Source organism: Zonotrichia leucophrys, chromosome 2 (genome assembly GCF_028769735.1).
Source record: "Zonotrichia leucophrys gambelii isolate GWCS_2022_RI chromosome 2, RI_Zleu_2.0, whole genome shotgun sequence".
NCBI lineage: Eukaryota > Metazoa > Chordata > Aves > Passeriformes > Passerellidae > Zonotrichia > Zonotrichia leucophrys.
Genome location: NC_088171.1, coordinates 67,639,987 through 67,653,547, shown reverse-complemented (window position 1 = coordinate 67,653,547; position 13,561 = coordinate 67,639,987). Strand labels below are relative to the sequence as shown.

Sequence of the window (13,561 nt, the reverse complement as noted above, 5' to 3'; positions counted from 1 at the left end):
ACCAGCAGTTCTGCCAGGGCAGGTTGACAGGTTCAATGGGGACAGAGATGAAAAGGTTAAAGACACTTTGCTATCAGTTTATTTTTAATGGCTTTCCTCTCTTTTTTTCCGGTAAAATAAGAACCTTAGAACAATGAGAATGTGCTTTCTCTCATGTTTGTTGCTAATATTGTGGGATAAACAATGATATTGCTCCTCTGCCAGTCAGCAACTCCATTTGGGAAGTACAGCAGAGAACACAGTACAGAGCACAAGTGGCAAAAATTGAGCTCGCAGAAACCACCACATCACACACATGTCAAAGCTGCAGTTTCACGTTCTGAATATACGTGCGCTACCTTTCGGTTTTGCACTTGTGGAATCTCTAACTCCCAGTTCACCAGACCTGCACGTGTTTGACTTGTGAGTCCAGAAGGGATGAGGTTTATTACTGATATGAATTACAGCTCATGGCTTTGAGACAGGACCCGTGCATTCCTGACTTGTATGCCTTTATCCAGTATTTGAAAAAAATGGTGCAAATGAAGTTAATCATGACATCTTACATGCAATAGTCTGTGAAAATAGTCAGTTGAGGGCTCACTGCCACATACCTGGAATTTCGCCTTGTTTTCCAGGTGAATCCCTTTTCAATCAGGAGATAGGATACCACGTAAGCTGGCACAAGCCTTTTGCCTAGAGGCCACGACTTGATTTCTTTAAAAAAGAGGCAGAGACTGCAGGTTCCACCTCACCAGTAACAGCTTTAAAAGGCCTAGTTTTAGTAGCTCTAGATGTAGTGTAAATAACCATTTCCTTAAAGGTAAGCTGGTTCCTCCTATACTCATTAGGCACTCCTCGGAAGCAGTGCTGGTTTACTTTTCTTTTTTTCCCATCGAGCTTTCAGGATGGAGTATTGCCAGGTATTTTGTTTTTATGTAGTGTTATTATTTGCCACACAACTCTAAACCGGTACCGGCTTTACAGTGAAATCCTCACCACTCTGAACACCTCTCCATCACTTGTTAAGTCTCCTGCACCTTTGAACTTCCACTGCAGGGAAAGTGACGGGAAGGATGGTGCGTGCGGAGCCGCGCAGTGTAACTACCTGTACGTGCGAGCGCCTGCATCTTGCCTTTGATTAGGCACAGCATTTGCACCTCTGTTCCTGCGCTGATGCTCGCGGTGCTGTTACATTTAAGGCGTCCTTTAGGTCTGGATGCATGACTGACCCCTGCGGGGACCCAAATCGCGCAAGGACGAAAAGTTTCCGAGGAACCAAACACACCCAGAAGGTGACTCCTGCCCGCGGAGCACGGGCTGTGCTGCCTGCGGCCGCTGTACCTGGTGAGGCACCGGGCTGGGAGGCGCAGGAGGATGCACAGACATTTCCACGGCAGCGGAGAGCCCCGGTGAATTCCTTAGAGCCGGCGGCGCGGCACCGCCACCGGCGGCTCCGGATGCGCTCCGGCCCCGATCCGGGCGAGCGGCCGGGCGCCGGGGGACACGCACGTTGGGCCGGGAGCGCGGCGGGCCGGGCCCGCCCGGGAGAGCCCCGCGGGCGCGGCCGGCGGAGCAGCGGGAGGGCGCGGGGCGCCGCGTGGCACCTGGCCGCCCCCCCGCTCCCCCGCGCCTGCCCCGGGCATCCCGCTGCTGCTGCGCTGCCGGGCGGAGAAGGGAGGGACGGAGGAAGGGTGGGGGGGGGAAAGTTGTGCTCACTCCTCTCCTTGGAGGCGCCCCTCCCTCCCCGCGACGAGGGCGAGTTAGAGATGCTATTTGCAACAGGCTGCTGCTGCCGCGGTAGCGCGTCCCCGGGAGAGGAGCCGGAGCGACACGTGATGTGTCTCCTTATCAGGGTGCGCGGGGCAGCGCGGGGGCGGGCAGGGGGCGGGGGCGCCCGCGGAGCGCGGCGCGGCGGGGTCCCTAACCGTGCCCATCTCTCCCCTCCAGGGAGGCGCGGAGGACGGGAAGTTAGCGCGGAGTTGATGAACTTTGCACATCCACAGAAACGCCATTTTGATTCCTTTTTCCGGAACAAGTTTGCGGCTCCCTCCCGTGCGCGCTCCCCCCGGCGCGCCCCCGCTCCCCCCCGGCGGCCCATCCTCCCGGCATGTCGCGGCGCAAGCAGCCCAGCCCCAGCAAAGTCCGGCGTAAGTACCGCGGGGCTGCCCGGCCGCGGAGCTCCCTCACAAAGGGCAGGAGCGTGCCTTAACTCTGGAGGGATATCTATTTCTTTTTTTTTTTTCCTTCTTCTTTTCTTTTTCTTAAGGGAGGGCAGGAAGAAAGATGAGGAAAAATAAACTTCTGGGAGGGGGCAGGCGCGGCCGTGAGGACGTTGCAGCGTGTCGACTGGTCGTGCGACTTATTTAAAAAAATGAAATGCTTCTTAGAGGGGGGGAAAAAAGTTTCCTTTAAAAAAAAAAAAGGAGGAAAAAAGTTTGGCTGGCAGCGGTGGAGATGATGATGAGTTCGTGCAGCCTCCCTCTTCCCTTCCCCCGCTCCTCCCTCTCCTCTCCTCCCTCCGCGGCTCCTGTTTTTTTTTTTTTTTTTTTTTTTTTCCCTTCCCTGTTGCAGACTTTCTACCAACCAGCGGCACCAGCCGCGGCGTTTTGCCTTCAGGACCTGATGCTCATCCATATTAAACCGTCTGAGCTCAGGAATCCGGCCAGATCATCCCCCCCCTCCTGCTGCAAAGTTTATTTTTAACCAGCCACCGCCACAATTTGGATGGGGCTGCGAGGAAGCAACATCTTCTAGCCCGGCTCGCCCCCGTCTCCCGAGCTTGCCTTTTAACTTTTCCTTCAGGGTTATTTTCCTGCCGGAGGTGGCGGCGGGTCCCGCGGCGGCCCCTGCCCGCAGTTCCCGGCTGGGAGGGCCGCGCCGGAGCTGGGAAGTTGGGATGAAGGCGCCCCTTCTCCGCAGGTAGAGCCGGCTTGCGCCGCGCATCTCTCCGCTCACTTTCCGCTCCCCCGGCAGGGCCGGACGGCCGCGCCTGCCTTTCCTCGGCACCCGGGTACCTCTCTCCTCTCTTCTGTGCCCCTCTTCCTTACTTTATTTGATTTTTTTCGCCTTTCCTCCACTTTCTCCACCCGCCGCCCCCCCCCCCCCCGGTCTTCCTCCCCCCCGTCCCGGTAGGGACGTGCGTGTCCTTTCCCCTCCCGGCCTGCGCGGCGGGGGCGCGGGGGAGCCGTGCCCGGGGAGGGCGGGGGGCGCTGCCCCCCGTGGGTCCCCCCCGTCCCGCTGCCTTTGTGCGGTGCCAGGAACACATCCCTGCGCGGCGGGGCCAGGGACGCCTGGGCGGCGTCACCACTACAGGAAGGAGCCGGGCAGCATCCGAAGCTGAACAGGGGTGTCCGGGCCCTCGCCCCCTTCAGCCCCATCTTGGCGGGGGGGCGGAGGAGCGGCGAGGCAGAGGTGACCCCCTTCCCGCAGTGGCGGTGTTTGAGGTGAAAACAAAAGTTTGGGGCGGCGCGGCTGGCGCCCCCCCGGCGCGGTGCCCGGTGCGGATGGGAGCCGGCCGAGCCCCGTCTCTGGGCGACTGCGCTCCCTCCCCATCGCCGTTGCTACGGGCCGGACACCCCCGGCAGCGCCGCGGGGGCCGCGCTGAGGATGCGAGGCAGCTCCTCCTGCCCAGCTCGTAGCACACGGGCTCGGCATCCCCCCCGCCCCATCCGCCCGGGGTGAGGGGGCGCGGGGGTCGCGGGCCGGGCCGGGCCGGGAGCGGGGCGCGCCGAGATGCTGCAACTTTTTTTTTTTCAGCAGAGGAGGGAGGGCGGTGGATTGAACTTTGTCATGTCGCAGATAAGTTTCCTTTGGCTTCTTCTCCCTGCACTTCTCCCCCGCCTCCCTCCGCACGCACATTTGGGTTTTTTATTTTTTTTTTCTTCTTTCGTTTTTTAATAATTTTCCCCGTTTCACTTCTCGGCTGCGATATCTTCTCCTCCTCGGCATCCTCGCGGGGTTGCGCAGGAGGAGGAGAGCGCTTCTCCTGGCTCAGCACATTTCCCTGCCCGGGCCGCTGTGCTCGGCTGCGCACCCCGCGGAGGCCCGGGCGCCTCCGTGCCCCGCCGCCCTCCCACGGCCGCGCCGCGGGCTCCGGCCCGCAGCTGATGCTCTGGTCCTGCTCGCCGAGGAGCCAGCATCCTGCCCGGAGCCACCGGGCTGATTGCTGCGGGGAAGGCGGGGGGCACACCAACCATTCAGTTTTAATCCCAGCTCCCTCTTTCGCCTGTTTTCTCTTGGAGATAAGATCAAGTGTATTTACTTATTTGAGAAAGTAAACACCTAGTTCAGTGTGATTTGGGGGCAGTGGTCTAAGAGAGACAGCCAATGCAGTGGATGTTTCCTACCATTCCAACATCCAGCCCCATGGCTTGGAAAAGAAATTGCTTATTAACAACAGGAGCGGTTGCTAAATAACGCCGTGTTGTCACCCCTACAGCGCACAGTAGACAGCTGTTATGATGGCTGAAGTTTTTTCGTTGAGGTCGGTCGTTTTGACACCAGCGCTGAGTTTTGTTACCGCAGTTCCTGTTTTCCACAGGGTCAGCGTGCGTGAAAGGGATGCAGTGACTCAGGGTCAGGCCAGCCATATTTGTTTTAGGTTTTAATTTTCTCTTTGAAGACTTAAGGGTATATAGTCTTTTCTTGGTGGGCCTGCATAATGCCGATTAGCCTTAACCGGAGTTGGGTACATCCAGGAAAGAATAGGCCCTTTTGTTTGTTAGAATCCCAGGAACAGCATGAATCCATCATCCAATCAATCAGAGTACCCGGGCTCTGCCTCACCTGCCGGCAGGGACGCATCCCAGCCTCTCATGCTGCAGGGCAGCTGTTCCCGACCGAGGGTGGCCTCCTTTGCTCCCTCACCTTCCTCCTCCTGGCATCCGTATTTGGAACTGAATTCGTATCGTGTAGTTGGAAAAATATCAGCCTTTAAGTGCAATCAAGTAAACTTTTATTCTCCTTTCATTACAGCTTCTAGTTGTCAAATTTTTATTTGCTCATCAGAATGGATTATTTATGTAGCCACTCTTACACATTTCTTTTGAGAACTAACAATGCTAAAGAAGATATATATATATATATATATATATATATTTGGCTTATATGGCAGAGTGTTGACTGTTTTTCTGGGCTTTGGGGGTTTTTTTCTTGCTTTTTTTTTTTTCCCCCATCTGGACCTGGATGTTTGAAGCTTCACTTGAAGATTTCAGTGTAATGAAGCCTCTTTTTCTGACTTAGCTCACCCAGGTTGTGATGCCTCTCTTAACTCTACAGTATTCAGTGACCCTCTGACAAAATGGCTTTTCTCTTTGATTGAGGATGGGGAAGTAACTTCAGCTTTCAAAATTGGAAAGCTGAATCTCTTCATTACCTGTCAGTAGCATGTGTGATCTCTTTTGGTGCCAAAGATAAGTGCAGTGTTTCCCAAAGTGTACAAACACTGACCTGTGTAGTGCTTTTCTCACTCCTTAACGATATTATCACTTTGCCTGTGTTGAAGTAACACTACAGTCATAACAGTAGCTTGACTTTAGTCTGTGAAACTTTCTTCTTAAACAGAAATAGTTTGAATTGCTCTCAGTTGGATTGGATTTCTCATTTAAATAAAGACTGGTGATGCACTTACACTGTATAGATTAAAAACATATAGATAAATCCCTTTGGTTATATTCATTATCCCTTGTAAAAGTAGGTGGTGCTTAGAAGGTCATAGGATAAGTGTTGCTAAGCAGCTAAACAGAAGGATGCTAAAATTAACCTGAGTGTTTTTGAAAAGGATTCACTTTTTAAGTTGCAATAATTTTTTAATTTACTTAAAATACACCTTTTGCTAGTAAGACTTAAAAAAAATATATACGTAGATGCATAAGTAAAGCTTTCCAGGGGACTGTGTCAAATGTTCAAATTACCTACGTACAGGAGTAATTCTACCCTCCCCCAGTACACTGAAATTTTACTAACATCAGGCCCTTGATCTGTGCCCTTTGCAAATGTCCCTGCAGAGTTATCTGTTGCTCCAGGAGCATCTGATGTATGTTGGATAGCAGCCTGTAGGGACAGTCTTGGGAAAAAAGAAACTGCAGAAGCTCCCCAGGAACAGGCAGAAAACAAGTAAATCCTGTTAGTCTGAAATCTATGCATGTGTGGAAAAAAGCCCCTTTTAACTTTTTGATGAATGATGCCTAAGTTTGGAAATCTCTGTTTTAGGTGTACACTCTTAAAACATGTGAAATCATGTCTTCCTCTTTCAGCACGATAAAGTTGTTTTGAAATGAGTGTATTATTGGACTGTGTTACTAGACCAGTTTGCCACTGCTGCCTTGTTGATGTGGTAGCTTCTTGCTTGGGAGATAATTGTCTGTAGAGGAGGATGGTAGTGCTGCTTTCTCTTCTCCTGAAGGTAGTGAGAATACTTCTTGCTCTCTGTCTTCTGCCTCCTTTCTGAGTTCAAGCAAGATGGACAGTGATAGGGTTACAGCTTTAAAATATGCCTTTTCAACAGCATTCTACAACTTGGAAAGGGGCCAGAAACTGCTTCGTGTTCTTTTGAGAGCAGCTTTATCATGGATGGAGTGCTCAGGTACCCTGCAGCTTTGCTGGAAAGTCTTTTATGGAGCAGATGTAAACTTTGAGGGTGAGAAGGAATTGCCTTCTGAGACAATGCAACAGCTTTTTTTTCTTGCTTTGGGGTGGGAGATTTGACTTGACTAGATGTTGCTCAGCAGTTAAAGCAGATTTTCTTTGGGGAGGCATATGAGGAATCCTTTCTCTGTGTGCATTGTTTTATTTTGTTTGCTTGTTTGTTGCTTTTCTTTTTAATGTCCTACATAAACCAGCACCTGTGGGAGCTGTGGTTTCCCCCTTCTCCCCCACGCACATTTAGAAGAATCTTTACAGGCAGTGATTTCAAAGGCAGGACTTGATTATTTCTGGGAATGTCACTCTCTGGTGATACACTGAAAAGTCAAGGTGTTTGTGGGGAGCCAGGATGGGCTTGAAACTGGCAGAGCTTTGCCAGGCCAGGTTTGGTTATCAGCGTTTGATTACAAATGAACATAGGTGAGGTTGGCTGAGGTGGGAAGTGCTGGCTGTGTTCTGGGGTACTTCTGAACAGGAATTTCAGGAGCATTGACTCTTTGTTCTTCTTTGGTGCAAGAAATCTGATGGTGGCTTATCTTTGATGTCTGCCAGTGATGTTTTTCCCACCCGAAGGTGTTCCCTCCACCTCACCCTGTACCACTCTGTTTTGAATAGCAACATTTGAGGGCCAGTGACTTAAGAGAGTACAAGCTTCTGAGCCAGCAGTACCGCAGCATCTCATGCTCCTTCCTGCAGCATTTTACTTGGAGCAGGGTGACAGGACTTATTTGGAGCTTGTGCTAATGCTTTATTATGAAATGTTGAAAGTAGAAATAATTGCTAGCTGGGGCATATGCTCTGGGCTCCTGTTGGGCGGCTCGTTCATGTTGTGGTGGAAAAGGGTCAGAACAAGGAAAAGGGCCTGGACAAAAGGGAGAAGAGTCAGTGGGATACTTGGCTTGTGGCTGTGCTGGTATGAAACCTGTTAGAGCAGCCTCCTGCAGGCAGAGAGGAATCGTCCTCATGTCACTGAGCAACGCCTGGACCTGTGCTTCCTTTAGAAACAACACAGGCCTTCAAGTGTATCCTGCTCTTTTTTTTTTTTTCCTTAATAATAACATTTCAGCCTTCAGGTTGGCCAGCATAGCAATCAATAAAGGTGGTTGCCTTTGACTAGGTGCTTTACAAAAATACATAGTTGATGGGTGGTGACTGTTTATTCAGAATGATTCAACTAAGTAAGGCTAAGGGAATCTGAATACCTCTTTAAAGATGTAGAGAGAGGCAGCTGTTTCAACAGCAGGATTCATCTGCGGAGTCCCAGCCATCCACAGAGGTGTTACAGCAAGGGAAAAGAAAAACTGTCAAAATCCCCCAGGGCATTGTTAGGCTTCTGAGCTAAAACAGGTATTCCAAGGACCATTAGAGAGGGAGGCCTTTCAGGCCTTGATGACCTCTCCTGTCTCCTTTGCAGTTTTCCTGTAGAAGCATGTGGAATGCAACTTTCAAATTCGTTTTCCTGCATCTAACCTTCCTGAGTAAAAATGTTTTTTGTTTTATCTTATGTACTTATATAATCTCAGGATTTTGAGAGATCCTTTTCCTTTTGGAGAAGGCATCCCTGCATCCTGCTGTCTGAAATTTCTTCGAAGATCCATTTGCACAAGGGATGTTATTTGTGTAATGCTCTGAAAAAGTGTGGGAAAGGTGCTTGCATGCAATGGCCAAATGACTTCCCAGTGTCAGCTTTGAAAAATGAAATTTATACTTTCAAGTCACTCTGGATAAAAAAATGTGTTAAGCTTCTTGGAAATTTTCTGTGCTGATGTGCCTAAGTGACTTGTTAATTTGGTTCTAAAAGAGAAAGATATTTTGTGATTAATAGTGGAATTTCCAGCCTCTCATACATGTAGAACTTCTCCACTTAGCATCTCCTGGTAGATACTTTAACAGGTGTTAGCATGTGCTTTCCTGAAACAGCACAAATGTACCCGTAGGTGTTTTAGGAATGGGGGCTTGCATCATTTGTCTTTGAAAATGGAGGATGGTCAGCAGTTGACAAACTTTTTAGTTAAGTTAGGTATGTGCTTCCTATCTGAGGATGAGAGAAACAAAATGTTCATGCTGAAGTGTAGCTTTCCTTTTATTGTGTGTGATTAGCTGGCTTTAACTGGAGCCCTTGTTAGTCCTGTTTCATACAGCAGGTGATGTCAGTGTTCAGGTGTATCAGTAGCTGGGAGTGCTTTGTTCAGAGCTCTTGCATCACAGCAATAAATTCCACTGCTGTGTTCAGGCTGGACTCCTCCTCACTGGTAGCATCAGGGCTTGAACAAGAGAGAGCTGCTTTGGATTTTGCACCAATATGCAGTACTACTTCCTTGTTAATTTGGACCCCTCACAGTTTTGGGTAGGGGAAGGACCCTAGTTTAAGTTCCTCTTTTTGTTACACAAACTGTATTTTCTTTATTAAATTAAGTTCATCACATCTTATTGCTCTTTGTGTTTTGAGAACATGAGAAGCAACCAGGTCATGAATACCTGTGTGCTGCTCCTCACCCAAGTGTGCATTTTTTTTCTTATGTTGATGCAGTTGCCATTGTATTGCAGAAACACGCAAGGTGTCTGTGGTGTCTTGTGCATGTGCTTACCTGCTTCATCCCCTCCTTCTTCCCAAAAGCATTAAGGTGTCCTGAAATGGTCTCCAGCTGGATAACTTGCAGCACAGCTGACATACTTAGCTGTGTGTACATCCTTATGCTTTTGGGTGAGAGGGAGGAGGGCTGCAGAAGGAGGTTTGCTTTCTAAGCAAGACACTGAGGGTTCAGGAAGTGGAAGCACGCACCAGAGAAGCCAGCTGTAGAAGAGCTGTAGCTGGATTACTGAGGGATTCCATTTGTGAGGTTTGACTGTATTTTCCAGGGCAAGAGCTGTGAGTGCAGTGACAAGTGCTTCTCTACAGAGATGTAACTTACGTCTTGTATTTAGTTGTTAAGTATATTTCTTTTGCTCTGTTCTTCCAAGCACTGCATCATTTGTTTTTCTACCTTATCAGATTCCCCAGCCAGGTGTTGCTAAGTACATCTACTGTATTTCCAAGTAAGTTTCAAGACTGTAGGCATTGGCAACTTCTGGAAGAAGTCTTGGAGCAACGTCTCAGCCTTTACAGTAGATAGGTGTCTTTGCTGCCTGGTAAGATCTCCTGTCACACTCTGGACTGTCAGGAGTCTGACTGTCCATGTTGTAAAAGTGTAAAGACAGCTGTATCACAGTGCCCCTGTTTCCCTGGTGCAAACTTGCTTTATTGTTGGAAACTGGTTTTGTTCAAAAAGTGAGGATTTTTTCATATTAGTGTTGCCTGCAGTTTGTGGGAGAAGTGTTCTCCATCCTCTGTCTCCATTCCTCCTTTTGGCAAAATGGCAGTGGTTTTTTGCTGAGTGCAGTGAATCCTGTGTGCCGCCAAAGCAGGGGGTGAATTTCTAGGGGTGAATTTCTAGGGAAATGATCCGCACCTCAGAGTGGATGCTGGTTACCTTGGGAGGAAGCCATGCAGATTATAAACTCTGCAGGAAGGATCTGATGGATTCTCTAAACTCTGTGGCCTCAGTAACTGCAGTTTCAAGCAGTTCCCAATCTCTACTTGCAAAGCTTTTGGAACTTTTAAGCTCTTTAAATCTAGTGACTGAGGATTTTCCATGCTTCCCTTTTCCCTTGAGGGGAAAAAAAAAGTTAGAAATAAATAGTAAGGTTACTCATTTTAAATGCTCAAAGGGCAACAAATGAAAGTTGAGGTGTTCACAGAATAAGTAAGTAGATAAGGTGAACACTGATCATGCCCCGTTACAGTTGCTGTTTCATGTTTAAAAAATCAATAGATACGTAAATAGCAGATAGAAGTGGAAAACGTGTCTTCATTTGAATCAACAGCAAATTTCTTTCAGGCTTCTCTGGACTAAGATTTTATGTGGGGTATGTACAGCTGAAAGCTCTTGAGAATTCATAGCATGAAAGATGCCAGGAAACTTTAAAAAACTGAAATACTAATAGCATCTTTGTATTTTTTTGGTGTTTGAAATTCCTACAGGTGTAGTTACAAAGTCAGTGCATCTGTTTTAGGAGCTTGTTTGATAAACAGCAAATGGAATTTGCAGTATAATAGTCTATTTTGGCTAAATTCTTCCATCCAGGTTTTGGGCATCATTGCAGCTCTGGCCACTGCTGTGTCCTTCTTTTAAATCCTAGAGGTTGTGCTTTTACTTTCTTGAACGTATTCAGTCTGGTGAGTAGGACTTGTCCTTCCCAGGCTGTCCTTCCCTGCAGGAAAAGGGGAATGCAGAGAATTCTCCCCGAGGATGGATTTGGGACAGAGATGGCCCCTGTGTGTTTGGGGCCAGAGTTTGTATTTGCACCATTGCGTAACCAAGTCTCCATAGGAAGAGATGTGGGTTAGTGGCATTGCAACGCCGCATGGGCCACAGGCCTGCACGTGGCCATGGTGTGCGCTAGCACTGCCTTGTGGGTGTGCTGATGCCTCCCTGGGCTTGTCCTGGAGATTCAGGACAGAAGAATCTGCTGCTGCCTGACTTTGGACCTCGTGCATTGGCAGCTTCTCCTGCGCTTGCACGGCCTGAATCCACTGACTTGCAGTAAATGTTTCCGTTTGTGTGCTCGCTGTCTTTTCAAAATGATTGCTAAAAAGTATTTGGGCCAAAAATAATCTACCCTGGACAAGAAGATGCCAGCAGCATGTGCAAATTGCATGCTGGAGTTACTGTCCCAGCTACTAATTCAAACAGAGCTGCACAGATGTGGATTAGGAAGGTCCAGACTGCTGATTTTAAAATTTCCAGTATTTCTGGTAGTGGATGTTTATGTGAGCTGCCTAGTCCAAAGACCCAGGAAATGAACTGGTGGTGGTCTTTGTTTAATTCCTGGTATACAGATGCCAAGTGTTATGCTTTGATTTCCTACTCTGTAAACTCTTCGGGGCAGGGATCAGCATTCAATTACTGAGTTTTGAAAAGCCACCTAACACACTGTGGAACCGACCTGCACAGCACTACCTCAGTATAAATGTTTAATTATAACTATCTTCTTACCCCATAGTGGAGCCTTTCCAGATACCAAGGTAGTGGCATGCTGGGAACCTGCACTGCTCCTGCTGAGGTGTCTCCTTATAAATAGACAGCTTTGGTTGCAAAGCAGCATTTGGGCAGCTCTCATAAATGCCTGTTTTGCACGTGAGGGGCAGATTATTTACTGATTTCTTTTCTAGGTGGTGTAGGTGCAAGTATATACACATGTTCAGGAGTCTGCCTCTGGTTGTTTGGTTCAGAAGCAAATACGTCTCTAGCTTTAATATGTGTTCTAAACCACCAGTCAAATCACATCCTTCTCTCTCCTTTTTGCTTTAGGTCTGTACATAAAAGGGACAAATGTCAGGGTTCTGAAATTAGAAAATTAGAAGGAGAAACTGGGAATAGAAAGATGTCACCCCCTCAGTATGTCACCTTCCCAAGACTGAAATGAAGAGCATTTGCTGGCTGTTACCATTCACAAAGTAATTTAATTTTGATGCCTTGAATGACTTCTATTGTAGTTTTAAACTGAATTCTTAAATCATCCCAAAAGTGATGTATGTATCATTCATTATGTTTATACAGCATAAGAGCATATGGAGTAATGGAAACATCTATAAATTAGACCTCCAGAGAAGACTCCCATTTTAATCAGGTTACTTACTTGGATTAATCCAACCCAAATTTAAAACACATGGGCTCATGCACTAAACTAGTTGCACTTTCAGCACTCCAGGGGTCTGTCTGGGAGTTTATCGGTGCGTTGCTGTAGTCTGTTCCAGCCAGCTTTGCAGAAGCAGTTTGGTGTTACTAAGGTTGGAATAAGCTGATGTCAGATTTTTGTCCACAGTGCATAACAAGTAGAGGTCAAACACTTGTACAGCCGGTGATACTATGACTTGTTAAGAATGTACGCAGCAGGTCGCTTTTCAAAACATCTTTTGAAAAGCAGCCTGTGAGAGCAGTGCCATGTAGGAGAGACACGCATCTTCCTCTGGCATCAGCAAATGGATGCAGCCTATCACATTGGACTGCTGAGCATGTTTAGTCATGTTACTGTAATAAGCTCTGGGAACAGGAATGGGTTCTGCCCTGTTGTGCTTCGGGAAGATTTGAATGAATTTGACTGGTTTGTTCCAGAGAAACTTGTGTTTCTATGTGCTGCTTTTGTGCTCAGTACAGAGAAGTAAGGAACTGAGTTTGTTTTCGTGGCTGAAGGAGTGTTTCTTTGCATTATAGTATTGCTGACATTACAGTACCTAAATTCTTATTCTTTAGAAGTGATAAAACTAAAAGCATGACTCCCAGAATTATCAGTGTTTCTGGTGCTGGTGGTGTACAAACCTGTTTGCTTTTGGGACTCCCCTTTGCCCAGATAAACTTGAGTATTAGGGACCTTGTGCTTCCAGCCATAGCCCTCAGGCATCTCTTATTTTTCCTGCCCTGGTGAATCGTCCTCCAACATACACACATGTAAATTTTAAACATGCTTTGGTGGGGGTTACCATCTTCATCCTTTTTTTTTTTTTTTTTGTCTTACCCTGATAGCTCTCAAGGTATTTTCTGAATTTGCTGGGGGGTTGTGTGTGTGTGTGTGTGTGTATGTGCATATGTCAGCAGCAAGTCTAGATCGAGCCAAGCAGTGATCCTGCAGACACTTTAACACAGATACAATTCTACTTAAGCAGGTTGTTCCTTTAAAGTCAAAATACTGGCATGGGCAAAAGTTAGGGAAAGTGTTTTGGGATTGGAGCCTGCCTTAAACTTTAAGAAAAAGTATTGGTGACACAAGCCAGAATCTTTAACCCGTGTGAGCCACATCTCCAAACTCACCTCACCAACTTCTTCAGGAAGCATTGCTCAGCCCAAGGAATTGCCCCAGCTCTTGCAGCCTGAGAAGAGCCGGTTTTGAAGAGAAGCAG

The 13,561-nt window shown here is 47.9% G+C and overlaps 1 protein-coding gene across 5 annotated transcripts in view; it reads left to right on the top strand.

Annotated features, from left to right (window-relative positions):
• The first annotated feature begins 1,085 nt into the window (after positions 1–1,085).
• Positions 1,086–13,561, top strand: part of RREB1 (ras responsive element binding protein 1) — a 122,782-nt gene continuing 110,306 nt past the window's right edge. For 2 of the 5 annotated variants that reach the window (XM_064705321.1, XM_064705318.1), the window contains exon 1: positions 2,561–2,901. Coding sequence is in view for 2 of the 5 variants with exons in the window: in XM_064705315.1 (XP_064561385.1) it covers positions 2,090–2,129 (40 nt within the window). In the remaining 3 variants the exon portion in view is untranslated. Of the gene's footprint in view, positions 1,327–1,713; positions 1,836–1,872; positions 2,130–2,560; positions 2,902–13,561 lie in introns of those variants that run through there. The other 3 variants (XM_064705315.1, XM_064705317.1, XM_064705316.1) reach the window with 3 other exon arrangements.